The 27,674-nt window shown below is 42.9% G+C and overlaps 1 protein-coding gene across 1 annotated transcript in view; it reads right to left on the reverse strand.

The window, feature by feature from the left end:
- The window catches only part of ULK4 (unc-51 like kinase 4), a 489,483-nt gene that overhangs the window by 94,001 nt on the left and 367,808 nt on the right, over positions 1-27,674 (reverse strand). Inside the window, exon 34 of the mRNA XM_068982354.1 lies at positions 25,137-25,322. Within this exon, the coding sequence (XP_068838455.1) occupies positions 25,137-25,322 (186 nt within the window). The remainder of the gene's footprint in view (positions 1-25,136; positions 25,323-27,674) is intronic.

The following is a 27,674-nucleotide window of genomic DNA, read 5'->3' on the forward strand; positions in this document are numbered from 1 at the left end:
CGCTCTCCTCAGGCTCTGATTCCAGGCTCAGGACTCTCCAGACACAAAGAGGAAGCCAAAAGCACTTAACACCATGGTAAACTCCCCTCCCAGAAAAGCACACTTTTGATGTGCCCAACAGAGCAACTTGGCTCCTCTTTGTTTAACCTCCTCCTTTAGATTAGGTTCCCAGCCTGTGCAGAGCCCCAAAGCCAAACAGGAAGCTGTGTGGCATGGAGGAAGGCAGGTGACTTGACAGGGAATGAGAAAGCTCCTGAGATCAGACAAGGCCCACTCACTTAACAAGGCCTCCTGCCTGTTAGACTGGGAGCTCTTTGAGGTCGAGACGCAATAAGGTGCTCTTTTATTGTACCTTATTTGCTTTTAACGGAGGGAACCAGAGAGAGCGGGCATATGGTTTTCAAATCTCAAGCAAAACAGATCTGTAGCATCTGCCACCCAATGAGTCAGCATGGTGCCCATGGGCCTCGAGATCTGCCTCCTGCTCTTTCCTCCCTATGCCTTTCTTCAGCTGGACTTGCCTTCCAGGCTCGTAGTATCCGGCAGCCTTCTCTGGGCTTAAAGAATCTCAGACACCATCTGACTTCAACCTCTCCCAGGCCTCCCGTCTCCTGCTTACTCTGTGAAGTTCCAAGTGTGGCACCCATTTCTCCTGGACCGCCCCACTTTGGAAGCCTCTTTGGACGTCAGGTTCCCACTGAACAAGCAGGGTCTGGCCTCACTAGGCACTGATCTGCTTTACTGAGTACAAACCAGATAAGGCTCTCAGAGAGCCAATGAAATAGGCACGCGTCTGTACTGATGTATTTGGTTAACAATCTGGAGTAAGAAAGTTAATATGAAGCCAGTCATAACCAGAGTAAAACAACTTGCCATCCTACTTCTGTAGAGTAACACCTACTAGATGAATGAAAATAATGCCAGACGAACTCTCAGAGAGTCCCCACCATGGCTCCACCTAAATCTCAGGAGCTTAGCACCCTGGAAGTTCATAATCATCTTCTGTAACAGACAGCTCAGTGCCAGCTTCAAAGGTGGCCTGATGCCTCCAAGGCACATGCGCCTTCCATCTTGTGGCTCAACTGCCTCACAGCCCTGGGTATCCAGCTAACAAAGAGAGCGTGGAAAAGACGCCTCTGTCTCCTAGGCAGCCCCAACTCACAGACCACAGACATGTGCTACCTACACCCCACTGGCTAGAACCTGAGTGCAAGGCACACTGGGATATGTAGTCCAGCCGCAAGGCACGTGAGAGCAAGTCCATGGTGGGCGCCTCAAAGGCACCCATAACCCTCCTCCTCCCATCAGTCCACAGCGAATGAGCACAGCCTTTGCTGGGGTCACGACCTCATGGGCAGGGGCCTTCTGAGACCAAGAGGACCAATCCCCTTTCACTGAAGGCCTGAGGGACCTGGCAGGGCCTTCTCCTTTCTCAAGCTTTACTGTCAGCCACCTTCACGGTCTGCATCCACCACAGACCAGCCTCTCTGGCCATCTGAGGCATGTGCGTGGAGAACGGTTTTCAGCCAGCTCTCCCATTTACGGGTCATGTTTGTAATTCCCATTTCTGTTCAAGTTTCCTCTTGATTTTACTGTCTAATTACAAACAATGTGTGGTAACAGGCCTCCTGACTGTTAAGACTGGGAGCTCTTTGAGGTCAAGACACAATCTATTGTGTGCTCTTCTACTGAAACTTTATCTGCTTTTAAAAGGAGGGAACCAGAAAGGAGCGTGACAGAGGCCAGCCTGTAAAAGGGTCCTAGAAGCTCAGCAAACAAGGGCCTCACTTTGAGACAGAGAAGTAAAACTGCCAGGTTCAGGCCAGCTCACCAAAGAAATTGTGTTTACTACAGTATAATGTATTAATCACAGATACATGGAATTGCAGGCCAGGACTACTGTGCTCTCTTGTACAGGTAAACACTTGCTGTCCATTATATTGTGGAAATAAATCCACAATGGCTCGCTGACTCCACCCCTCCCTCATGAATCCCTCACCTCTGGTGATCTGGGTCACCATCTTTCCTTTCCCCCATAGCACCAAGGCTCTCCCACGCTCCTATTACGCTCCACGTTCTTCAAGGAGTTGCTCTCAGCTCCCTGTCACCTTGGAAAGCCACTAGAAAACTCCTATTTCCCCAAGGAACTAACTGTGATAAGGGTAAAGACATCACTTTTCCAAGACTGCACGCCTATTAATGAGAGCTCATTTCCCAAAGAAACATCTCTAGTGAAACCCACAGTGGAATTTAGGAAATGATGATGAGTTTCAGGGAGGCCCTGAAGGGCAGAGATATTGTGAGGTGAAAAGGCTTCTTAATACGCTTCAAACACCCCCAAACATGGTAGCTTTTGGACCACCCATATCTACACTACCCCTGGAAGAGAGATCCAGTCCAGTCCTGAGTTGAATCCCCATCTTCAAACCCAAGAATGCCCTCAGGCTTAGCAAAAGTCCTGCAGAACCTGACATCTGTGAACAGCCCAATTATTGTACCCATCTTGAAGATTCAGTGATGTGTGTGTGTGTTATCATCTCTACAGATACATCCTTAATAGAGATATTGGGGGTAGAAAGTCTTCAGGGAAATATTCACAATCAATCAGCACTTCCTTGCTGTAAGAGAGCTGATTGTCAAGACTGTTGTTTGGGAAAAATATTTTAGAAGGTCTCAAATCAAACTGCATAATCAGCACTCATGTTTTATGCAAATTAGAATACATATTCCTACACTGCATCAGAGGACCTACTCATCCCAGCCCTGTCTCTCTTAGGGAAAGCATCTGCCACCCAAAATTGAGCAGTAACTCACAGACCATGGAACAGTGCGTTGCCACAGATTAGACTTGTTATAAATTTATAATGATTTCATATAAAAACATTACATTTTAATAGTTTCCAGAAACGACAGGAAAGGGCTGGTATAAATGTTTAACTAGCAGTGTCTCACATTTCACACTTTGTTTATTTCATTACCGGGTATGCTAAAATGAAGCTGCTAGCTTAAAAACAAAAATGTCATCAAATTCAAAACAGAAAACTTATGATGAACAAATACTCTCGGTAAGGCAGATATCAAGCCTGGAGGATCTCTCACAGCCTCTTTTACATAAACATCTGGATACGGCATTTAACTATCTAGTCATTTTTCTATACAGGTACTATTTAAAAATCACTCTTAACCTGGCTCTCAGAATTAGATTTGTGTCCCTACTGAAGGCCACCATGGAGGGGTCCTGTCCCTTGGTGTTCTCTGTGCTGAACTGTTTATGAGTTCTACTGTGATTTTACACATAGTATTTCTATGCTAAAGGAAAGAGGATCACTCTAAACACGTCAGGCCTTGTTAACAGGAGATGAAGCTGTGACAGGCACTGGGGTGTGTCTGACATACAGACCAGGCCTCAAGCTGTCTTGCAGGAATGCATCTGACCTGTTATTGTCAGGTTTGCCCTATTATCTTGATACTCTCTTTTGAATTTTTAGTGATTCTGACCTTTCTTTTCTGATACAATCACTCACCGGAGTCCGAGAACACAGTGGTATTCCAGACCACAGCAGTGGAAACCATATGTTTCTTATTTATTAATTGTAGATGAACCAGATTTAAACCTCCATGCCACACCAGCCAGTGCCAAAGGGCGGTTGTAGGATAGTATGTTTAGCTGGACTCCCCTTTCTGGGATTTTTAACTTTCATAGGTGTTTTTGCAATGTTTGAATGATTATGACTAAAGGTCAGATGTTATTTGTACAATCGGAAAATAAAGATTTAATTTTGCTAGCTATGAAAAAAGAATGTTCCTCTGGTCTAGGTGGTCCACAAGGAAGACAGGGTCAGGGTAGAAGGCGAAACCAGGCAAAACCCACGAGAACCAAGAGCTTGGGAGTAGCTTCAAGTGGCGAGTACAAGTCCTAAGTAAGGGACAAGCCAGGGGGAGCAAAAAAGGAGCGGCAGGCTGGGAAGTGGGGTAGAAAGTAGAATGCTTCCTAATGGCTTTGCCCAATGCCCGGCATAGAGAGTGGCGCAAAGCAGGGCTCAGCACATTTGCTGAACGTGGTCAGGAAATGGGAGTGGCTTGGGGATCAGTCTGCTGCCTGCCAATCCAATGTGCTACCCACTCTCGCCTAGGCTGTCCCCCCAACAGGGGACATGTCAATCTAATTAATGCCCACTTAGTTGAGGCTGCTATAGCAGGTGTCACGGTAGATCCAAAGATAAATATCAATAAAAACCAGAAAGCTGACAGGTAGAGAGTACCTCCCACGTGCTGGGCACTGTTCTGACTGCTTTTGCAGCAGTAACTCACCTGATCTTCACAGTAACTCTACACAAGGAGAAAGTATTATTAGAATCCCAAATCACAGATGAAGGCACCAGGACACTGCTGGTTAAGCCACCTGAGGTCACAGGGTTAGTAAGTGGAGCCAGTTTTCAAATGAGCTATTTTGGCTCCGGAGCCCGTGATGTTTGTCATTATACCACACTGCCTCTTACACAATCTCTAGCCACAGGGCCAAATCTACCACGAAGGAGTGGGCTCCGCAGGACAGCTTGTGGCTTGAGTCCGTCCAGGGAGGAACAGGTGCAAAGTTTACAAAAACCATTCATTTACCCAAACAAACCACAGGTCCAGTGTAATTCTGGGTGCTAGGGGCTTCCCAGGGGGTGCAGTAGTGAAGAATCTGCCTGCCAGTGCAGGAGATACAAGAGACGCGGGTTCAATCCCTGGGTTGGGAAGATCCCCTGGAGTAGAAAATGGTAACCCAGTATTCTTGCCTGGAGAGTCCCATGGACAGCAGAGCCTGGTGGGCTACAGTCCACAGGGTCAAAAAGAGTCAGACACGACTGATCGTGCACACACCCAACGCACCTAGGGACACAGAAAAGGTGTGAAAAGCGGACCGTATAGTTCACATATGTTAAAATAAACAAGCATACAGACAAGGCACTTGAAGACGACGAGTGTAATGGCCAGAAAGCAAGCTGGGTCAGGCGTCAGAGGGCTCAGGGGCATCTTGCTCACTGAGGCTACCCAGGGGAGGCCCCTCTGACCAGGTGGTTCCTGAGTCAGGACCTAAAAGAAGGCACAAGGCCATGTGGGTTTGGGTTGTCTGAGGAATAGCAGGTGCGTCGGGATTGGAAAGAGCAAGAAGAAAAGCAGCCCGGAACGTGCTGAGATGCGTCAGGCGTGGAGCAGCCAAATCTTGGGGGCCACACAGGTGAGGGAAGGGCTGGGGTTTTCCTCTGAGATGGGCACTTTTTTTTTTTTTTTTGAGAAAAGGCAATTTTAAGAGAGAAAATAGAGTTAGAATTTGTGATTGAATTAGAGACTGACATATTCAGGCTACTGATAAAACAGCGAGATCAGTTAGACACTCACATCAGCCACAGATTTATAAAAGGTTTCTGGAGGATTTTGCCAAATCTTCCTTTTTACTTTTTAAAAATGGTGATTAAAATACATATAACATACAATTTACTGCCTTAATCATTTAAGGTGTACAATTTCTTCCTTATTTGGAATGAGTATGATACAATAGACATTACTCATGACAGTTAAGATGTTAAGTTAAATCTGGATTCAAATCCTGGATGTCCCATGTACTCAGCTGGCTTCCTGTGCCTGTTTTCTCACCTGGGGAAAATACAGTATTCCTATCTCCCCTCCAAGGGTGGCTCTAACTTTGGCCAGGTCAACGACTCAGCTTAGTGGTCAGCTGAGAAAACACCCAATACAACGTTGGCTTCTGTATCATTATTCAGAGGGTGGTCAAGACAGTAACAAGAACTTCCCTGGTGGCTCAGATGGTAAAGAATCTGCCTGCAATGCTGGAGACCTGGGTTCAATCCCTGGGTCGAGAAGATCCCCTGGAGAAGGGAATGGTTACCTACTCCTGTATTCTTGCCTGGAGAATTCCATGGACAGAGGAGCCTGGCGGGCTATAGTCCATGAGGTTGCAAAGAGTTGGGCATGACTGACTGACTTTCACTTTCACTTTCTTTAAGACAGTAACTTTGAAGAAAACTGTCTCCTAGTCTTTGGAGTCACCTAAGAGTGACGCTAACCAGAAGGTCCCACACTTAGCAGCAGTGAGCACTCCAGCTTCACTATGGCTCAGGAGCTCAGGAAGACGAAGCCTGACTCTGGCTGAGGTTTCTGGACGGTGATGGGCCTCCTGTGTAGGGTGCTGCAGCTCTGGCCCTGACACTAGTCGCCACCCTCAGGCCTTTGTCACGGTGACGGAGGCTGCCAGCCCGTGTGCCACCTTGCAGTGGACTCTGGGAGCCTTGTTGCCCATCCTCAGGATCGGGCCTCAGGATGCCCTGGGGCCACTGATGAGATGATACCAGAGGCTCCAGCTCTCAGTGGCCTCGCAATTAAGCCTAACAAGGCACAAGGAGCTCCTTGGGGGGCACACGGAGGTGCTCACAGTAATTGGCTGTGGGCCTCAGCTTCCCCAGGGGCCGGGGATTATGTGTCAGCGGCAGGGAGGGGCCCAGGAAGGGTCAAGACCTTGAGGGAGGCCAGATGGGAGCAGCTTCATGCATAAGTCATGAGCGGCCCCGCTGACTGCTCCGTGCACTCTGGGGCGAGACACAGACAGGCCGGGCCCTGAGGTGGGGAAGCAGGCAGCAGAGACTCCCCCACCCCACCCAGGGCTGGGAGTCTGCTGGGGCCTGGGCTGCCCCCTCGCATCTGACTGTGGCTGCAGGGACACTGACTTCAGAGCCCCAGGCTCTTGCAGAGGCAGGCAATAAAAACACGGGCATCCTGCAGAGTATGTTCGGATTTGGCTGCTGCTGGAGACCTTGGCAGAAGGTGTGGGTCCCTGACAAGAAGGATGTGCGTTCTCAGACAGACATAGCCTTGACTGAGCAAAGAAGAAGGATGTAAGTGTAGAATATGGTAGGCACGTATGTCTGGGTGCTGGATATTTACAAAGATACTTGCTGTTTCCAAAATATATATCTGTGTGTGTGTGCACCTGTAGGTATGTCTTTTATCCACGGCTTTCTCTGGGCTGTGACAAGGGATTCAGTGCACTACGATAAACCTCATGCAAAATTATCCCTGGTAATCCTCATTTAAGGACGGTAACAGGTAAGTCAGCACTCGGCTTTGAGATGTTACAGGATTTGTCCAAGGACACACAGCAGATAAATGTCAGAGTAAGGTCTGAACCTGCTATCTAGGCTCCAGTGTCTTCCCTTAAGCCAGCCACTGGGGTGTGACTGTCTAAAAGGGCTCACTCGACACTCCCCCATCCCCAGAGGCCAGTCTCTGCGCCTGAACTGATGGCACAGCAAGACTGCTGAGCCCCTGACCTCTGCCAGACCCCAGGCTGGGCCCTCTGTCCTTGTTACTGCATTACTGATGGGTGAGCAGGCAGATACGACCGTGTTAGCAGATAAAACAACTATCCTACTTTCTGCTAGCCTGTTTCACAGCGCTCTTTAACCAGTATTCTCTTCCTGATATTTCCCTTCTAGTGCTGCTCAGAGTCTCTTCCCTTGTGAATTCTTTACTAGATAAAACAGTGTTTAGAGACAGAAACCCTAAACAGTTGAGTCAGTTTTGAATGTCATTATCACCTTCAAATATAAGAGAAATTAAAAAAGATCTGTCAGCAGGTCTTCCAGAAACAGACAGGCAGGAATTAAGAGTTCCAATCCCCTTCTCAGCAAGCATAACCCAAAGTTCGGAATTGGCACAGACAGACCAGATTCTGAAAAGGGAGTCTCTCAGACTCAGATTGTGTTTACGGTTCTGTTAACTACCCATTCGGGATTTTCAGAAGTCATGTCTAGACCATGTAAGTATCACCTCTAAAACTCCCTGGGGACCACGTTAAAGTGCAAACTCGGATTTAACAGGCACAGGGTGGGGTCTGAGATTCTGCATTTCAAATAAGCTTCCAGGTAATGAAACTGCTGAAGGTCTGGGATCATGTTCTGAGTAGCAATGGGCTGGAGATCCTGTCAACACCACACACCAGCAAGCTATCCCCACGATGGCACTTCTTGAGTGTTTTCACTAGACACAATTCTGATTCCCAAAGTGCTTTTTCAAAATAAACAAATGGGACCCAATTAAACTTAAAAGCTTTTTGCACAGCAAAGAAAGCCATTGACAAAAAGACAGCCTACTGTACAGGAGAAAATAGCTGCAGATGACATGACCATAAAGAAGGCAGAGAGCCGAGAATAACTGATGTTTTGAACTGTGGTGCTGGAGAAGACTTGAGAGTCCCTTGAACAGCAAGGAGATCAAACCAGTCCATCCTAAAGGAAATCAGCTCATTGGAAGGACTGACACTGAAGCTTCAAGACTTTGGCCACCTGATTCGAACAGCCAACTCACTGGAAAAGACCCTGATGCTGGGAAAGATTGAGGGCAAGAGGAGAGGAGGGCAACAGAGGATGAGATGGTTGTTGGACAGCATCACTGATTCAACGGATACAAACATGGGTAAACTCCAGGAGATGGTGAGGGACAGGCAGGCCTGGCGTGCCGCAGTCCATGAGGTCACAAAGAGTCAGACATGACTCAGCGACTCAACACATGGACACACATGACCAATAAGGTGTTAATTCTCAAAAATACATAAACGGTTCATACATCTCAACATCCGAAACACAAGCAACCTGGTTTTAAAAATGGGCAGAAGACCTGAATAGACATTTTTCCAAAGAGGACATGCAGATGGCTAAGAGGCACATGAAAAGCAGCTCCAAACCTCCAATTATCAGGGAAATGCAAACCCAAACAAGGAGATCAAAAAGACCACAAATAACAAATGTTGCCAAGGATACAGAGAAAAGGAAACCCTCATACACGGTTGGTGAGAATGCAAATTGGTGCAGTCACTGTGGAAAACAGTATGGAGTTTTCTCAAAAGAGCTAAAAATAGAACTACCACAGGATCCGGCAATTCCGCTCTGGGGTATATATTAAAATTCCAAGACACTAATTGGTAAAGACACATGCGCCCCATTGTTCATAGCAGCATTATTTACAATTGCCAAGGTATGGAAGCAATCTAAGTGTTCATCAACAGAAAAATGGATAAAGATGTGATACATACACACACACACACACACACACACACACACACACAATGGAATATCACTCAGCTGTAAAAAAAAAAAAGAATGAAATTTTGCCATTTGCAACAACATGGATGGATATGTAAGATATTACATTGTGAAATAAGTCAAAGACAAATACTGTATGATACCACTTACATGTGGAATCTAAAAAATACAACAACCTAGTGAATGTAGCAAAAAAGAAACAAGACTCACAGATATAGAGAAAGAAACAGCCATTGCCAGTGGGAAGAGGGGAGGGGCAGGGGAGTAAGGGGTACATCCCATGATGTATAAAACAAGCTACAAGGAGGTGCTTACAACTACAGGGAACATAGCCAATACTTTAAAATAACTATAAATGGAGCATAACCTTTAAAATGATGAATCACTGTACTGTACACCTGTGCAATACTTATATAACACTGTTTACCAACTACACTTCAGTTTTTAAAAAGTGCCCTCTGCTGAGTCATCTCAATATCTGTTTTGGAAAATCTGTTTGACTTATATCAGGGCCTGTCACAAGTGAACACATCTTCACTTCACAGCAAACAGTAACACCTGCCTCATTTAAGAGAGAAAAGAAGGAAATAAATATACACTTATGCTTATAGGCCCTAGAAGAAAACTGCTGTCCTTGAAGGGTGTGGGGAAACTATCCTCACACTACAGCTGAGTGTCCCATCCTGTCCTCTGTGCCAGGAGGGTACTGAAGGTGGGTGGATCCTTAGACCTGCTAAACACCACTCCCATGAAGAGCTGTGGTGCTTCCTGGACCTGTCCACAATTCTGAACATTTCCCTCACTCTGTGTGCACAAAGAACTCTTCAAGTTGGTTTCATAAATAATTCACTTGGCTTTTTGTCAGAGTTTATTCTGTTATTCAATCCCTCTACTGGGTTTTAAAATTTGAAAGTCATGTTTTTGTTTTATGGATGCAATAGTCTTTGAAGTCTTTGTGAGAATAGCAATTAGAATTTTTTTTAAAGTCTTCTTTCTTATATATATTTTCCCCTCTGTGGCCACTGGCTCGTCGGATTCACCTGCGGTCATTCTTGAGCCAAAGACTCCCCTCAAATGTCCAGCGACTCTTCTTTGTCTGTCTGTCTTCATAAATGAAGACCTCATGAGTGACTACTGGGCCCTCAGGAATTTTTAGGAGCTCACTTTGAGTTCCTTGGGAGATCTGCTCCTGAAGGATGCTGCGGAAAGCTGTGGGCAGCCTTGCCCCGGGGTGGGTGAGAGAGACAGGAATGAAGACGTAACTTGAGAGGAGCATCCACTCTGATGGAGGGCAGCCAAAGAGAGAGACCAGGGCAGTCCGGCCTGGAAGCCCGTTGCTGGTGTGCACACCACACAGGGTAGCCTGGGGAAGATCCTGTGATGAGCAGCTCCGAGGCGGGGCTTGGGTCTGGGCCCTGCCCTTCCTCTGCAACGCTGCTTTTCCTGAGCCTGGAATTCTCCCAGAGCATCTCCGTATTCCTGCTTCTTTCCCCATGGTGGGCTTTGGTCTCCTAAATTCTGAATACTTTTTCTGTTAATTAACTGTGTCTTCTAGAAACTTCCCAAATTAGGCATCTATTACTGAGACCTTACCTTGTTTCCAGGGAGACTGATTGTGTTTCCACTTAATTTTATACTTATTTTGATCACTTCAATGATTTGCAGAGGCAATCAAGGTAAACACATGAATTTTCTCCCTGTTGTAATTTAAAATCTCAGCTTGTTTAGAAATGTATGTCCATATATACATATGTTTATGTGCATATGTGTACACACATACACATATGTATGTTTAACATCAACTACGGTAATGTATGGGTAAGTTTAAGGATGCCCTTATTTTCTTTTTTACTGTTATGTATTTCCCAAGTCATAGTCCCTTTCTCTGATACTGTAATTTTTTATAACAGTTTCACATATCATAAAATTCACCGTTTTAAAGTATACCACTTGGTGGTTTCTAGTACAGTCACAAAGGTGTATCAACATCACCATGATCGATTTTAGAACACCTTCATCATTCCCTTCGAAACCCCATATCCATTAGCAGTCACTCTCCATTCCCTGTTCTCTCCTGCCCCTGGCAAACACCAACATTTCTCTCTCTTTGGATTAGTCTATTCTGGTATTTCACAAAAACGGAAATCATACAGTGTGTGGCATTTTCCATCTAACTTCTCTTACTTGGCAAAATGTTTTCAGGGTTCATCTACGTGGTAGTTTGTATTAGTATTTCATTCCTTTTCATGGGTGAATAATATTTCATTGCATGGATCTATCACATTCATTTATCCATTCATCAGTGGATAGACACTCAGGTTGTTCCCACTTTTGGGCTATTACCAACAATGCTGCTATGAACTTCATGTGCAAACTGTGTGTTACTTTTATAATTTGAAAAATACTACTTTAGAAAAATTACAAAGTATCTTTTCAAAACAGTCAATAAGTCAAACCTTTACTAATGTAGACTGGCTTTGCTCCTATTACTGGAAAGTATTTGGTTTTACTATGGAGAATCCCATGGACAGAGGAGACTGGCAGGCTACAATCCATAGGGTCACTGAGAGTTGGATCCTACTGAAGTGACTTAGCATGCACACATACATTTAAAACCTTTCTAATACCTGCAAATGCTTAGATTTAATAAATTTTCTAGAAGTAAGCATACATTCTTGCATTAACTGGTAGTCAACTAATAAATTTAACCTTCATTTCAACATGGTAAGAGTACACTGATGTATGTTAACAACTTCTATGGTATTTCTCATCATTAGATCAGAAGAGTAGGTCTTCCTTTTAAGAATATCATCTTAGAATACATTTCATTCTGTCACATACAACATCCAGAAAACAATATTTGTGTGCTGAATTAAAAACCTGCCCAAACTGTGAAAAAGAGGGAAAAAAATCTATTTTGCCGCCCACTCGTGGAGTGCAACCTTTAGAAAGGGGTTATTTCCATTACATTTTCATCAGGGACTGGCAAAGAAAAGTATATCATGTTATTACGGAGCCTGGAAATGTAATGACTTCCAGGTTGCTAGGCAACATCGCGATGTTAAAGGCCCCAGTATCTGTGATCTCTAGAGACACTCTCAAATTTCATTAAAACCTCATAACCATTATACAGAAAGTCCATGTGGAGTTTATAAACAGACTCAGTTTCTTAACATAATAATGAAGAAATAAATGCAAGTGCCAATGGCATCAAAACTTTTCTGGGACTTAAAACCAAGTATTTTGGAGGCCCAATTAATGAAACCTACGTTGTTTCTTGGGGGTCCACAGAAATAAAGCACTATCAGTTTAGAATGAATGAAGTAGTTCATATTCTGAAAACATCGTACTGTGTAGAACTTAGTGACTTTCTTTGAAGAAAGGATAAATATGTTCTGGGTATAAATCAGGAAGGGAGGCAAGGTTAATAGGAAATGAGAGTCCCAATCATTATTTGCTTCAAGCAGGGTCGTGACAGTGGCATGTTTGCAACTGAAATAGGAATGTAAGACGCTACAGGAAATAATTCTCAGGAACACTTTTCATACATTTCCTTCAGCAATGGTGTCGGAAAAACCTAATCCCTGAAACAGGTAAAGTTGTGACAGATCTCAGTAACAGTCCCATGTGTGGTCCCTGGGATGCTGGTCTAGGATTTGTGGCTCAGCTCGCTAAGATGCTCATGAGAATTGGTCTCTGCACCCCAAACGGGGGGCCACCTAACCTCCTCATCCATCTCCTGAAGTTCTAAGTACAATATCTAGTGGAAAGGGACTGTGTGGTTTGGTCAGTCTCACTCATCCATCCCACAAATCAAAACATTGGAAGATCAAAGTACTGACATAGATCAGAAGGGTCATTTACTGTGATGGTTGATTTTAAAGGCAAATTCTTAAGCAGAAACTATGCCAGCATGTGAGATCCTCAGATTTGCTAAGTTAAACTGGTGGTTACAGAGTGGCTTAGGGTTCTTATGACCCAAATTTTTACTTTCAAAACCCAGCCCCCAGAAACTTGGAGTATGGGTATCTTTACTGATAGACCGGTTTAGTGGTTCTCTCTCATGTGTGTGTATACACACACACACACACTTCATCCAGGCTTAGGCACAATTTTTTATTAGCATATCTGTGATATACGAGTCAACTGCAAAGTGAAAATTCAAATCTTGCAGAAATATATGGGATTTCATTAAATCATTCCTGGCAATGGTGGAAGAACCACATCCAAAGCCTTGGACGAGGGAAGGTCTGACAGATCAACAAGACTCGATGGTCACCAGCTAAAGAAGAGAAAAAAGGGCAGGAGCTTCAAAGGGAAATACTTATTTGAATAGCAATGGAAAATAAATGAAGACCTTAACTGGTTGTGTAAAAAAAATAAAGACACCATTTTATGATGATGCTGAGAAGGTTAAAAATATGAAGGCTGTTACACCATCATGCAATTCAATAATGTGAAAGATGACACACGAAAATGTCTACAACTGCTGGTAGAGCCCAATGTGATGGAGTGAAAGGGTCCAGCTACGGGTTCTGGGTGGGTAGCTGAACACTCAGAATAAGACCAACCCTCTGCTGACTCCCATGGGCAGGGAGATGAGGGGTTCCCTCTGTGTCCTGGCTGGAGTCAGGAGAAGACCCAGAGCTCTGAAGGTGCCAGCAAAGTCCCTGCCTCTTGCCCACAGTCTCACCCACTCTGTCCACACCATCTCACCACCCACACTTCATCCTAGTTTACGCTGACCACTAAGCGGAGCCCTGGTCACCCCTCTTGCCCTGACCTCACACTCACAAGGCTCTCCGCAGCCCTTGCTCCAGCTCCCTGCTCACCCCTCCTCTTGACCTCTGCCCACCGTGCCCTTTGGACAGTCACCAGCACCATCTCCTACATCCTCAACCACTTCCAGGATGTTCCCTTCACTTGCTGGCTCTAAGGAAAACACCGAGCTTCTCCCCCATGACAGTACTTTCCTTGCAGGCATCTCTTGACCGCCAGCCTGGAGATGGCTCCGTGATCCTCCCTGCTGCTTCCTGACCATTTCCCATCCCCGTTTCAGAATTCCCCAGCTTTAAATCTAATGTCGCCAGAGCGTGGCTGGCACCTGCCACTCTCCCCTGTTGCAGCTCTCTGGAGATCACTCCGTCCCTAGCACCGCGCGTGTCACAGTGCTCGGCAACATTTTGTTTGTAAAGAGGGTCCTTCTAGTACCACTCAGGTCTCTGGCTTTCCCTCCCATGACCTTGTTTCCTTCATGTCTCAGGCACTTGCTCGTGTGGCTTTACCTGAGACTTGACCCTTGCAGTTACCTGGCAGTCCTCCAGAATCCACACACAAGCAGCTTGTGCTCTGATCACCACTTTTCACCATTTCTCCCCAAGTCCGAACATCTCTCACTTGGAATCCCAGGCCTGGAGCCCCCACAGCCAGCGAGACATTCCAACTTGGATGTCTGGTAGGCTTCTCAACCATAACACGTCCCAAACTCTGCTCTCGATTTCCCTCCATCCCCCAGATAAGCTCCTCTTGGGTTTTGCTCATTGAGGTTTTGAGTTAAAGCTAAAACTGAAATCACCTTTGGCTTTTCTCTCTGCCTCACAGCTCATATCCAATCCTCTGCAAATTCTATTGGTTCTACTTTCAAGATTTATCCAAAATATAACTGCCCCAGCCCTGACCAGGACTTCCTGGGGGCCATTAACCCGCTAGCATCTCTCACCCTTCACTTGCTTCAACGACTACTCTTGGGTGTGGCACCCCTCTCCCCCAAATGCTCCGCAGGTCCCTGCTCACTCAGGATCAAGGCTTGAGTGAGAACAGAACTGCCGTACGACCCTGGAATCCCACTCCTGGGCATACATCGTGATTTTGCAAGGATAATGTCCCCCCTCCACCAAAGCCCTTCCCATCATCTCCCGCCTGCCTGGTAAATCTATTCCTTGCTCGTTTTGCTTTGGACACACAGCCCACTTTGGGGCTCCCAGCACACCCTGGGGAGGCCCCTGTCTAGTGGGTCCTGCTCCACTAGCCCCCTGACTTCCTTTAGGTCATCACTGAGGTGTCATCTTGCTGAGACCTTCCCTCGTCACTCCAACGAGAGCAGCGGGTGTCCCACTGCACGTTCTTTCCTTCAGTGACCTCCTTCTCAGTGCTATTATTATCTAAAGTATGGATAGTTTATTCTGTGATTGCAGTTATCGTCTCACTCTCCCCAGTAGCCTCCAGGAGGGCAGTGTTCCCAGTCTGTGTTGGCCACAGTTCTATCCCCAGGACTAGTTGCCGACTGACTGGTCACTCTTAGTGAAGACGTTTCCTGTATGGTATTAAAAGGCCATGTAACTCCTTATGAGAATGCCCTCAAAATGTAGTGAAAAGACAAAATCAATTAACTTAAATAAATTTCAGTTTCATTTATTGAGATCAAGCCCCAGTCAAACATTCTGTCATTATTGACCACAGTTGTTAGGTGGCCAGTTTAGGTGAATCTACATGAAGTGGTTAGTTTTCCAGAACTGCTTACTCCAGAACAAAAAGGAACTCCTGTGTTGCAAAATCATTTATCTTAAACATAGTCAAATATTTCTGGTGATCAATTTTAAAACACTTGCTTATACAAAACAATAATAGAGTTCATAACTCACCTTTAAATTCAACTTTTCTAACAGCCTGAATTTAAAATACTCTCTCAAAGGAACCCTTCTACACTACTGTTAGGAATGTAAACTGGTATAGCCACTATGAAGAACAGCACGGAGGTTCCTTAAAAAAATAAAAACAGAACTACTGTATGACACTGTAACCCCACTCCTGGGCATATATCTGAAGAAAAACATGATCTGAAAGGATACACGCACCCCAGTGTTCACTGCAGCGCTGTTCACAATAGCCAAGACGTGGAAGCAGCCTAAATGTCCATCGGCAGAGAAATGGTGCATATATGCAGTGGAATATTACTCAGCCATTAAAAAGAACATGGATGGACCTAGAGAGTGTCATACTGAGTGATATAAGTCAGGGAAGGAGAAATATCACATGACATCCCTTATATGAGGACTCTACAAAGAAACAATACAAAAATGAACTTATTTACAAAATAGAAAGAGATTTATAAAATGAACTTATGATTGCCAGGCAGAAGGGGTAGTTAGGGAGTTTGGGATGGACATGTACACACTGCTGTATTTCAAATGGATAACCAACAGCCCATGGAACTCTGCTCAATGTCATGTGGCAGTCTGGATGGGAGGAGAGTTTGGGGGAGAATGAATACCTGGATGTGTATGGCTGAGTCCCTTTGCGGTCCACCTGAAACTATCACAATATTGTTAATCAGTTGTACCCCAATACAAAATATGAAGTTTTAAAAAAGATGATATTCTCTCAGATAAATATTTAAAATATCAACTGAAATTATGGTATCTTCAGTTTTTTCTATAATTATTTAAAAACTGAAAACCAAAAACCCAATTCTGATTCTTTGTCATGTACAGCTTAACAACTTGAAAACAACCCTTTAGAATAAAAGAAGGTATTCCTATGAATCCAACACAGACATTAACCATTCTTCCAGTGGACAGAGTTCATTTATTAAAGTCAGAGGAAGGCACACACAGAAATATCAGGGTGACACCACTTTGTGTGAATAAAGTATACACAGAAACTTGGAAAATATGGTAAAATGACAATTCTGATAATTCTTGATCACACAGGTGTTCATCATCTTACTCGCCCAACTTTTGTGTGGTTTTTATAACAGAAAGGTGAGTAAAAATATCATCCATGGCAATGGGAACTTGAAAGAGGAGAGGGCTCTTGGAGAAAGAATTTTATTTGACAGAAAAATTTCAGCTGGTGAGCAAAGAGCTGAATCTTCTGATACCAAAAAAAAAAAAAAAGTCAAAACAGAAAGGAAGTGATGCTGCCCTGGGCCCACAGACATCAGATGGAGAAAGAAGACAGGAAGGACCCCAGCCAGGTCATGAGGAGCCTCCAAGTGGAAGGGGGCAGTGGATGGGGGCGAGATGAGTGTAGCAAACAGGAGGAAAATGAGACCTGCTCAAAGTGGGTTTTACAGATGCCTTCTCTGTTACTTGCACATCCTCAGGAAACCTACAGCAAAGATCCACACACTTCCTCGGGCTCTTTGAGGTGGATGTGGTTTCGCAGAAGTTTCAGTCCTAAGAATGACTGGCAGTAAATGATGACCTTATTCCACTGGCCATAAGCTTCCTGAATCTGTGTTGCTCAAAATCTCAGGAAACTAACGGAAAACTTTTTAGGCAAGATGTTTCTTTGTTGGAAAGATGCAGCAAGTTAAAGAGTCCTCAATACCTTGTGAGTCCTATGGCAATCATGGGCAGAGATGCTCAACATGAATGGTGTGGATGGATGCAGGGAAAGATCCCTCCTGGAAACTCCCGAGAGAATCCTCTCAGAGCCTCAGGAAAATGTTCTAAGGGATGAGATTTCACAAGAAAGGACTACAATGGCTTTTTATGCCTTTGGGCACATAGTGTTTCTCTAAAAATTTTCATAACAATCTCCCCACGTTTTCCTCCTTTAGGAAAATAAGCCAAGAAAAGAAGGATTTACCATGAGAATAATTAGCCAGGAGAGGGAGAGAGAAAGAGGTATCATTCTGCCTTTTGCTCCACCTGAAGGAATAGTTCTTCACTTTTCTAATAGAAATTAGATCCCCTCTGATTCGACATCTACAACTTATCCTGCTACTGAAATAGAAAATGAATGGCTGCAGAATTCCTCCTTTTCTTATTTGGTATCCTCAGAGCTTTGAAAACTCTGTACTTGAAGACACTACTGTTACACTGAATTTTAGCAACACAACATCTCTGTTCTTATGGTGAAAATGAAAGGGCGAGGGGGCCCACATGAGAATTTGGAAGAGAAATGATGGTGAGCATATAGCAAGATTTTCTGAAAGGCACAGGGTAAAGGGTCCCCAAGGAGTGGATATTTGTAATAATCTTTAATGCTAATCCATTCATGACTACATGAATGGATTAGTCATTTCCAGTGGTCATGTGTGGATGTGAGAGCTGGACCATAAAGAAGGCTGAGGGCCAAAGAATTGATGCTTTTGAACTGTGGTGTTGAAGAAGACTCTTGAGAGTCCGTTGGACTACAAGGAGATCCAACCAGTCCATCCTAAAGGAAATCAGTCCTGAATATTCATTTGAAGGACTGATGCTGAAGCTGAAACTCCAATACTTTGGCCACCTGATGCACAGAGCTGACTCATTTGAAAAGACCCTGATGCTGGGAAAGATTGAAGGTAGGAGGAGAAGGGGACGACAGAGGATGAGATGGCTGGATGGCATCACCAACTCAATGGACATGAGTTTGAGTGAACTCCGGGAGTCGGTGATGGACAGGGAGGCCTGGCACACTGCAGTCCATGAAGTTGCAGAGAGCTGGACACGACTGAGCAACTGAACTTAATGTTAATCATCTTCAGAGAGTGATCCCAAGTCCCACTCCTCCCACCTCTACTGCACCAGGTAGATGGGCGGGTGGGCAGGTAAATGTGGCCCCAGCATGCTACCATCACCCTGTTGTGGACCATCCTCCTCTTTCATTGAGTAGTCAGCAGCATACATTTAAGCCAGTTTTATAGAACAAGCTTGTGGTGGTTTGTATGTAGTCAACATTTTGAGCATTAGAGTAAGCTAGCTTTAATTACGAGACAGGCATTTAATTTGCAATTGTTACATTGAAAAAACTCCCACCGATTATCAAGTTTAGGGGACAGGTAAACTTGGAAGAGATCTGAAGGGTTTCTATCACAGTAAAGCTGGAGTGCAATAAAACCACCAAACTTCGTGGCAAATGACAGTTACATAATTAAATCCTTAGGTTTCCTCAACATTTTTTCAGTCTTCTAAATACAGACTAATATCCTAGGGCCAAAACATATCTCAACGCCATCACTACAAATTAAACATCCTATTTCTTTCATCTGTTAGTGAAAATTCTGCTTTTACAAAGTTACTAGTCACAAGACTGGGAGTTTAAACAGATATTTCAACAAAGGGCCTTTTGTGTAACTCATAGGGAGGAAACTGCCATAATATTCCCAAGATAGCTCTCTACTAACCACAGTGTACCTGTCACAGACACACTCATTACTGGGCCCTAGAAACGGCAGGGCCAAGTGTATTTGGGGTCACCCTTTCTGAAACTATCCAGGCTCACTCAGGCTTGGGGAAAAGTGGGCACTCCTCAATCGGGCTTAAAAGGAAGTGGTCTCACAGAGTAGAACTTTCCGTAAGTGATTTACAGATTCAATGCAATCTCTATTAAAATTCCCATGGCATTTTTCACAGATATAAACAATTCTGAAATTTGTATGAAACCACAAAAGACCCCAAGCAGCCACAGCAATCTTGAAAAAGACCAACAAAGCTAGAAGCATCACACTCCCTGGTTTCAAACTGTATTACAAGCATAGAGCAATCAAGACAGTATGGTACGAGCAGAAAAACACACATTAATGGAACAGAATAGAGAGCCCAGAAATAAACCCAGGCCTAGCTGCTGAATTAGTTTTTGACATAGGAGCCAAGAATATGAGTCCGAGAAAGATCAATCTCTTCCATAAATGGTGCTGGGAAAACTGGACACATATCAAAGAATGAAACTGAACCACTATCTGACACCATACACAAAAATTCACTCAGAATGGACTGAAGACTTGACTATAAGAGCTAAAACCATAAAACTCTTGGAAGAAAACATAAGCACTAAGCTCCTTGACTCTGGTCTTAGAGATGATGTTTGGATCTGATATGGAAAGCAAAGGCAACAAAAGCAAACCAAACAAGTGAGACTGCGCCAAACGAAAAAGCTTCTGCACGATGAAGGGAGCCGTCAACAGAATGAAAGAGCAACCTACCTTGTGGGAAAAAAATGCCTGCAAATCACATGTCTGACAAGGGATTAATATCCAAAATATAGAAAGAATTTATACAAGTGAATAATAAAAAATCCAGTAAAAATTGAACAATTAAGAAATGGGCAGAAGATCTGAATAGACAGTTTTCCACCGAAGACATACAGATAACCCACAGGTACATGAGAATATGCTCACCATTATTAAAAATCAAGGAAATGAGATATCTCAAAACTACAATGAGATATCAACTCACACATGTCAGAATGGTTATTAATCAAAAAGAAAAATAAAAAGTATTGGCAAAGACGTGGAAAATGGGGAACACTAGTGCACTGTTGATGGGAATATAATTTGGTGCAACCACCTTGGCAAACAGTGAGGAAGTTCCTCAAAAATTTAAAAATATAGCTTCCTTAAGATTCAGAAATTCTACCTCTGGGTATTCATCCAAAGAAAGCAAAAACACTAGTTCAAAAAGATATATACACCCCCGTGTTCACTGCAGCATTATTTACAACGCCCAAGATATGGAGACAATCTACATGTCCAATAACAGAAGAAGATGTGACACATACGATATACAACAGAATATTACTGCCATAAAAAAGAATGGAATCTTGCCATTTGTGACAACATGGACGGACTGACCTCGAGGGAATTACGCTAAATGAAGTCAGTCAAGCACTGAAAGACAAATTCCACATAATCTCACTTACATGTGGAATCTTAAAAGAAAAAAAGAAAGAAAAGGCCAAACTCATAGAATCAGAGAAGAGATAAGTGGTGAGGGGTGGGGAGCGGGTCAAAACTGGTGAGGAGATTAAAAGGGACGAATTTCCAGTTATGAAATAAGTAAGTCTTGAGGATGTTATGTACAGCACAGGGGCTATAGTTAACACTATTATGCTGTATATTGGAAAATTGCTCAGACAGTAAACATTAAAAGTTCTAATCACAAGAAAAATGTGTAACTATGTATGCAATACATGTTAACTCTGCTTATTATGGTGATCATTTTGTGGTATATACAAATATCAAATCACTATCTTACACACCTAAAACTAATCTAATGTTATATGTCAGTTTTGCCTCAATTAAGGAAAACAAAAAGAGAAGTGCTCTGGAAGGAACGTGCACTTAATGTCCTTTAAGGTAGGTCCTTAAGGAGCTTTTCCTTTTTAACTTCTTACAAACAGAAGGCTGCAATTAACACGCCTCCTTGATCCAGTTACTGAATCAGGTAACAAACCTTGACTGGTCCCTGTCTCTCTATCAAATCTAGTTCCTCCAGTCCAAGTAGGAGAGCCTGAGAAGCCGGCCCCCTTAAGATTTAAGGATTTAAGTACAGGAAATCTGTCACATTCCTTCTTTCTCCCGGGTTCCCATCCTCCATGCATCTGCCTATCCAGTCTCACCCACTCCTCAGAAACCTGGAGGCTCTAGAGTGCAGGGGACTGAAGTGCCAGGCTGGGGACCAACTGAATGCCTATCAAAGTACCGCTCAGTCTCACCCGGCCATCTGTAAAGCACTCAAATGAGCAGGCAATATACAATGAAGAGCAAAAATGAAGACTCGCCCGCAACAAAAGTAGAGATTATTTTATAGACGTTTCTTATTCAGCTCAGTGGCTGCTTATTAAATTCCAATCGCAGGCCAGGTGCTATGAGAAAGCCTTATTTTACAAAAATGTAATTTGAACTCAATTGAGATGCTACCAGTGTCCTTTGGTTTCAGAGACTAGAGCTTCCTAATCCTAACAACTTGTCCAAACTCCGAATGTCTGGTCCCCTCTGGCCTGTCTTGGTTCTTTCTCATGTCTGCCTGTCTAGCCCTGTGGGTTTCGGGGCCATCATTCAGGATGTGCTTCCTCCTGGTCCACGCATGGGTGACCAACACATCCTCCACACTCAGCTCGAACACCATGTCCTGCTCAACCTGCTCCCGCAAGGGGCCGCTTCTGTGGCGCTCTGCTGGCTCCTCCACCACAGCGCCAATCAGATTCTGCTTCACAATGAAGCTCGTGTTTCCATCTCGCTCCAGTTGGAGATCCTTGAGGACAGGCAGCAGAAAGATCGCGCTTTACTCTCTTAGCATCCCCAGTGTCCTGCCGGCAAAGAGTAATAACTCTTCTTTTCCCATAATGAAGAAGGAATCTCTCAGGTGTCTTCCTGATGGAAATTCAGTCAGACTCAGCTTACCGAATGCCCTCAGAGTTCAGACCGGTACTGGGCAGAGCAGTGGCAAAGCAGTCAGCTACTTGGCAAGGGTACAGGTGAGGGTCAGTTGAACTTGGTTGATGCCAGCCCTGCTGATTCCCAGTTGGTGGCCTAGGGGGTGTTGTATAAGTTCTCTGAGCCTTAGTTTTAAACCTACAAATGAGAACAATCACTGAAGCTGGTCTCTAGGAGTGTTGTGAAGATTAGATGAAGTGATGCACCAAACATCCTTATCACGTTAGAAACATTATCGGCTGACCACTGCAACACGCTGAAGATACAGAAACGAACAGGACCGCACCACTAGCCTGAACAAGGGTAAGGTGTGAAGGTGAGAACAAATAGTAAGTCGACAGTACAAATCCGCAGCAGCCACGGAGGTGAAGACAGGAAGCAGTGAGAGAGAGAGGGCAGGAAGGCTCATATCAGTTGGGGAGTGGGCGCTGGCACCATACACCTCTTTGTATCATCTGCTACTGTTTCTCTCCAAACACACTGAACTCAGTACCAAGTTTAAGCAGAATTGAGCCTCAGGATAGGCAAGCTCAAGACCCAGAATCCCTGACTGTGTGTTTTGCATCACCTGAATCCAACACTGACTGATTCAGGGATAACTTAGAAAGTTTTCAGAAGATGATAAAGCACTTATCACAGACGGCTGGCAAACTTTATATTATGTTTACTAGAACTTTTAAAAAAAAGGATGAGGAGCACCAGAAACTACTTTTAATTTCACATACACAGATAAAGTCACTAGGATTCAACTTTTCTCCCACAGACAAAACCTACCTGGTCCCATAGGGGGCAGGTCAGAAACTATAAGGAAATCATTTCAGATTGTGAAATTAACTAAAAGATGGTACAGTCTGGTTACTTTGACTAAGTTGGTATCTAATTGTTTTCTGCATGATTTAATTAATCTGGTTTTAGAAAATGATGTAATTTATTTCAGAGATAAGTCCATAATCTCCTATCTGCAAATGTAAAATCTAGAAAGCTCTGAAAATCTTTTTTTTTTTTGTAAGTTTTGTCTAGAAATATATTTGGTAGCAAAACCTGACTCCCATGGAGTCACGTACAGTTTTTATTTGCCCACTTAGTGTGAACGTTCATACATTTTGGGACAGAAATATTACGACGCTTGACAACAGTACTGCCCTGGTGACCCCTATAGGATCATGTCATATATAGCCTAAGAAACCATGCCAAAAAGACCTGAAAATTATAAATTCCAAGCTAAACCTCATCCTAAGATTTTCAAATAAGAGATGGTGGATCTCTATAAAATTAACTGTATCAGATAGGAGGTCAATATTCCCCAAGCTTTTGTAATTCAACACTAAATACACAATTTTGCCACATCTACATATCACTCATGTTACTACATTTTCTAGTACCTGATTTCACATTGACATGCCTTTTTTAACTGAATAAAACTATTTTAAAAAAGAAATCGCTCTACTGAAAAAGCTGGTCATCTGAGAGGCTTACTCTGCATTAAAAAAGGAAGATTCAAGAGGTGTTAAAGACATAGCAGTCCCAAACTGAGAGCTTCACCTTTAAATCATCAGAAAGAGCAAAATGAAATGGAAGAGGAAATACCTGCTTACTATGTGATTCAGTGTCATCTAGTGCCAGGCTGGATTACCATGCCAAGATCTACTGTGCCCAGAAATATTTATCCTACACGTTGGGAATCTCACCTAAACTGTGTTATGCAGGGAGCCGCTCCACTAGACAGGAAGCACTGCTGGGGTTGGGAGGGCTTACCTACTAAACAAAGGTAAAATGTCGCAGCAAGGAGGGTAACTCTCTCTCTCCTTTAGTTCTGTCACCCATAACCTGCCATGGAGATTCTGCTCCATCCTGTACTGCAGCTATTTATCAAAAGAACACAAAAACTGTCTTGTGGACAACTCTCTGGAGCATCCACAGCCTCTGCTGCCAAAGGACCCCTCACAATAACTGGATCTAGCAGTGAGCACACACACATAAGCCAAAGCATGACACAAACTAATGAGACCTCTACTCCTCAACTAACTTCACCAATAGCTACTGTAAACAATGGTCTTCAAAACCAGCAGAACAAGATCTGTTGTAAAAAGAATTCAAAAAGACCTCCAGGTAAACATCAGCTATACACATTTTTAAAAACAAAACATAGAAGGTGCAAAAGGGAATTTTTTCCATAAAGTACAATACTGGAAGTTAGAAATACTGTGAGGTTGAAAATCTCCATTTTGCAGCTGTTAAAAAATAATAACCACACATTGATCTAACAAAGTGATCAAAACTAACATCACCAGTAAACGGCAAAGAGACATCATGAGCTTCCGGATCTGATGGATTTCTTCTGGGACTTACCTGAATCTAGTTGTCCAGGACACAGCAGAGAGACCTAAATGGAGGGGAAATCCTACAGAATACCTGGCCCATTCTTCAGAAACCTCATGAAAGACAAAGAACGGCTACAGAACTATCCTGGATTAAGTACATCTGTCAACCAAAATACATGATGCTGGACTGGAATCTATATTGGAAAACAAGCTATACAGGACATTATGGGGACAGCTGACAAAGTTGGAATATGGATGGCAGATCAGTAAAATATTTGTATCAATGTTAAATTTCCTGACTTTGATAACTACAGTTAAGAGAACATCCATTTCATTAGGAAATACATACTCACATATTAAGGGATAAGCACAAATAATATGTCTAACTCTCATAACTCAGCAAAAATTCTGTGTACATACAAATAGATATGTGGAATATGATGAATGTTAACAGTAGGTGACTACAGGGAAAGGTAATCATGAGTTCTTGAAAGGAGGTCAAAAAACCTGACCACTCCCCATCTTCCGGCTACCACTGAGGCCGCCCGCCCAGTTTTTGTGTGGACTCACCATTCTTCTGAGAATCCTCAACAGAAGCTTCTGGTCCTTTGGGTCCTCTTTGGATGTCAGTAAATCAGCGAAGGTCTCTGCATTTTCAGGAGACAGGCTCTCTGGGTTTTCCCCTCCATACAACTGAACCAGTATAGACAGACACTTGGATGAAACTTCAAAAATTTCAGGGTCCTCGTTAGGAAGCTGAAAATTAACAAATAGGACTTCATCAGCTTCACTGAAGATGATGTTGGTATTCCTCAAGAACTACAGCTTAAAAGATAGAGTGTCACTCTGAGTACAAACTTTAATTAATTGAATATTCTTATGAATGGATCTTTTTCAAAATGCAAAGAGTAACTCAAACAAGACTAGCAGCACAAAATCAGAAGGAAATTCTACAGTCTTTTCTTTAATCCACAGTGATGAATGACCTGTGACAAGCAAAGGACCAATTACATATTACATGCATATTTACATATGCATATGTTCATACAGGTGCGTGTGTGTCTGTGGGTGTGGAAACACTGATTTTTCCAAGGCAAAACCCTTACATTCTTGTTGACATAGCTTGTTGAGGAAAATCTACTTCCCAGAAGATATTAAGAAATGGTTTGAACTGTTTCCAAATCATTATTGACTAAACAGGTGGGACAGAAAGTATTGTTTCTATATTACAAGGTATATTATGAAAGAATAATCACACCATAAGCATTTTGATCTTTTAAAGTTTTATTTCTAATAGCTTTGTTGAGATACAATTCCTAGGTCATACAATTTAGTGATTTCATGTGTATCCATCATTGAATGGTTTTTAGTATATTCAGAGTTGTGCAAACACCACCAGAACCAATTTTAGAATTTTTTCATTTTAACTGAAAAGAAACCCTGTATCATCTCCTCCTCCCTACCCAGTCAGTTCTAACCTGCTTTCTTTGGATTGGCCTATTCTAGACACTTCAGATACTTGAAACCATACAAAATACGATCCTTCATGACTGGCTTCTTTCTCTCAGCATGTTTTCAGGATTCATCCATGTTGTAGCATGTATCGGCATTTCATTTCTTTTTATCATGCAATGGATATGCCGCATTTTGTTTACCCATTCATCAGCTGATGGACGTTTGCGTTGTTTTCACTTTGACCAGTATCAGGAGTGCTGCTGTGAACATCGTGTATACATTTTTGTGCACACAGGTTTTGTTTCTCGGATATATACTTGGAAGTGAAACTGCTGAGTCACACAATAAGTAACTCTATGTTTAACTTCCTGAGGAATCGCCAGACTGTGTTTCAAAGCCGCCATTAGCACCAGCAAAGCATGAGAGTTTCAGGTTCCCCACATCCTCACCAACACTTGTCATTACCTATCTTCTTAATTACAGACATCCTAGTATGTGTGGAGTGGTCACCCATGGTGGTCTTTCATTTGCATTTCCCTGATGGTTAGTGATGCTGAACATCTTTCCATCCACATTTTGGTCATTTGTATATCTTCTTTGGAGAAATGTTTACTCAGATCTTTTCTCATTTTTAAAACTAGGTCATTTGTCTTATCATAATTAAGTTTAAGTATACTTTATATTTTTTAAATACAATTCCCTTTATATATTTTAGATATAATTCCCTCAGCAGATACACATTTCAAAACTGTTTTCCCATTCTGTGGATTGTCTTTTCACTTTCTTGACAGTGTCCTTTGAAGCACAAAATATTTTTCATTTTGATAAAGTCCAATTTACCTATTCATTTTATTGCTTGTGATTTTGGTGTCAAACCTAAGAAATCATTGCCTATTTCAAAGTCCTGAGATTTTACACTTCTAAGAATTTTTATAGTTTTAGCGCTTACATTTTTCCTTCTAAGAACTTTATAGTTTAGCGTTTACATTTAGGTCTTTCCATTTTAATCTTTGCATATAAGTAGAGAACCAACTTCATTCTTTTGCATGTGAATTAATCTTATTTTGAGACACTGGCAGGTTCATATGCCATTATAAGAAATAATACAGAGAGATACCATACACACTTCATCTGACCTCCCCAATGGAAACATCTTGCATAACTCTAGCACAAGATCACAATCAGGAAATTATCCTATACATTAAGACAGCCACTCCTGCTTTTTAAAAATTAATATTTTCAACATGTATAGTTTGCAACCTTTTACTTTCACCCTGCCTGTATCATTATATTTGAAGTGAGATTTTTGTAGACAACATGTTGGATCGTGTTTTATTATCCCCTCTAGTCATCTCTATCTTTTAATTGGTGCCTTTAGATATTTACATTTTTAAGATAAATAACATAAAAATGCTAGGGTTTAACTCTAACATACAATTTTATTACTTGTCTTCTATTTATTCCCCATTTACTTTCCTGATCCCTTTTTTTTTTTAACCTTCCCGTGGGTTATCTAAACATTTTATGTTTTTGATAAGAATTATTAAATTCTCCCAGTATTAGTTCCTTAGGGCTGACATAAAAAGTACCACAAACTGGGTGGCATAAACAACAGAAATGTATTACCTCACAGCTCTGGAAGCTAGAAGCTTA

Source organism: Capricornis sumatraensis, chromosome 10 (assembly GCF_032405125.1).
Source record: "Capricornis sumatraensis isolate serow.1 chromosome 10, serow.2, whole genome shotgun sequence".
Taxonomy (NCBI): Eukaryota; Metazoa; Chordata; class Mammalia; order Artiodactyla; family Bovidae; genus Capricornis; species Capricornis sumatraensis.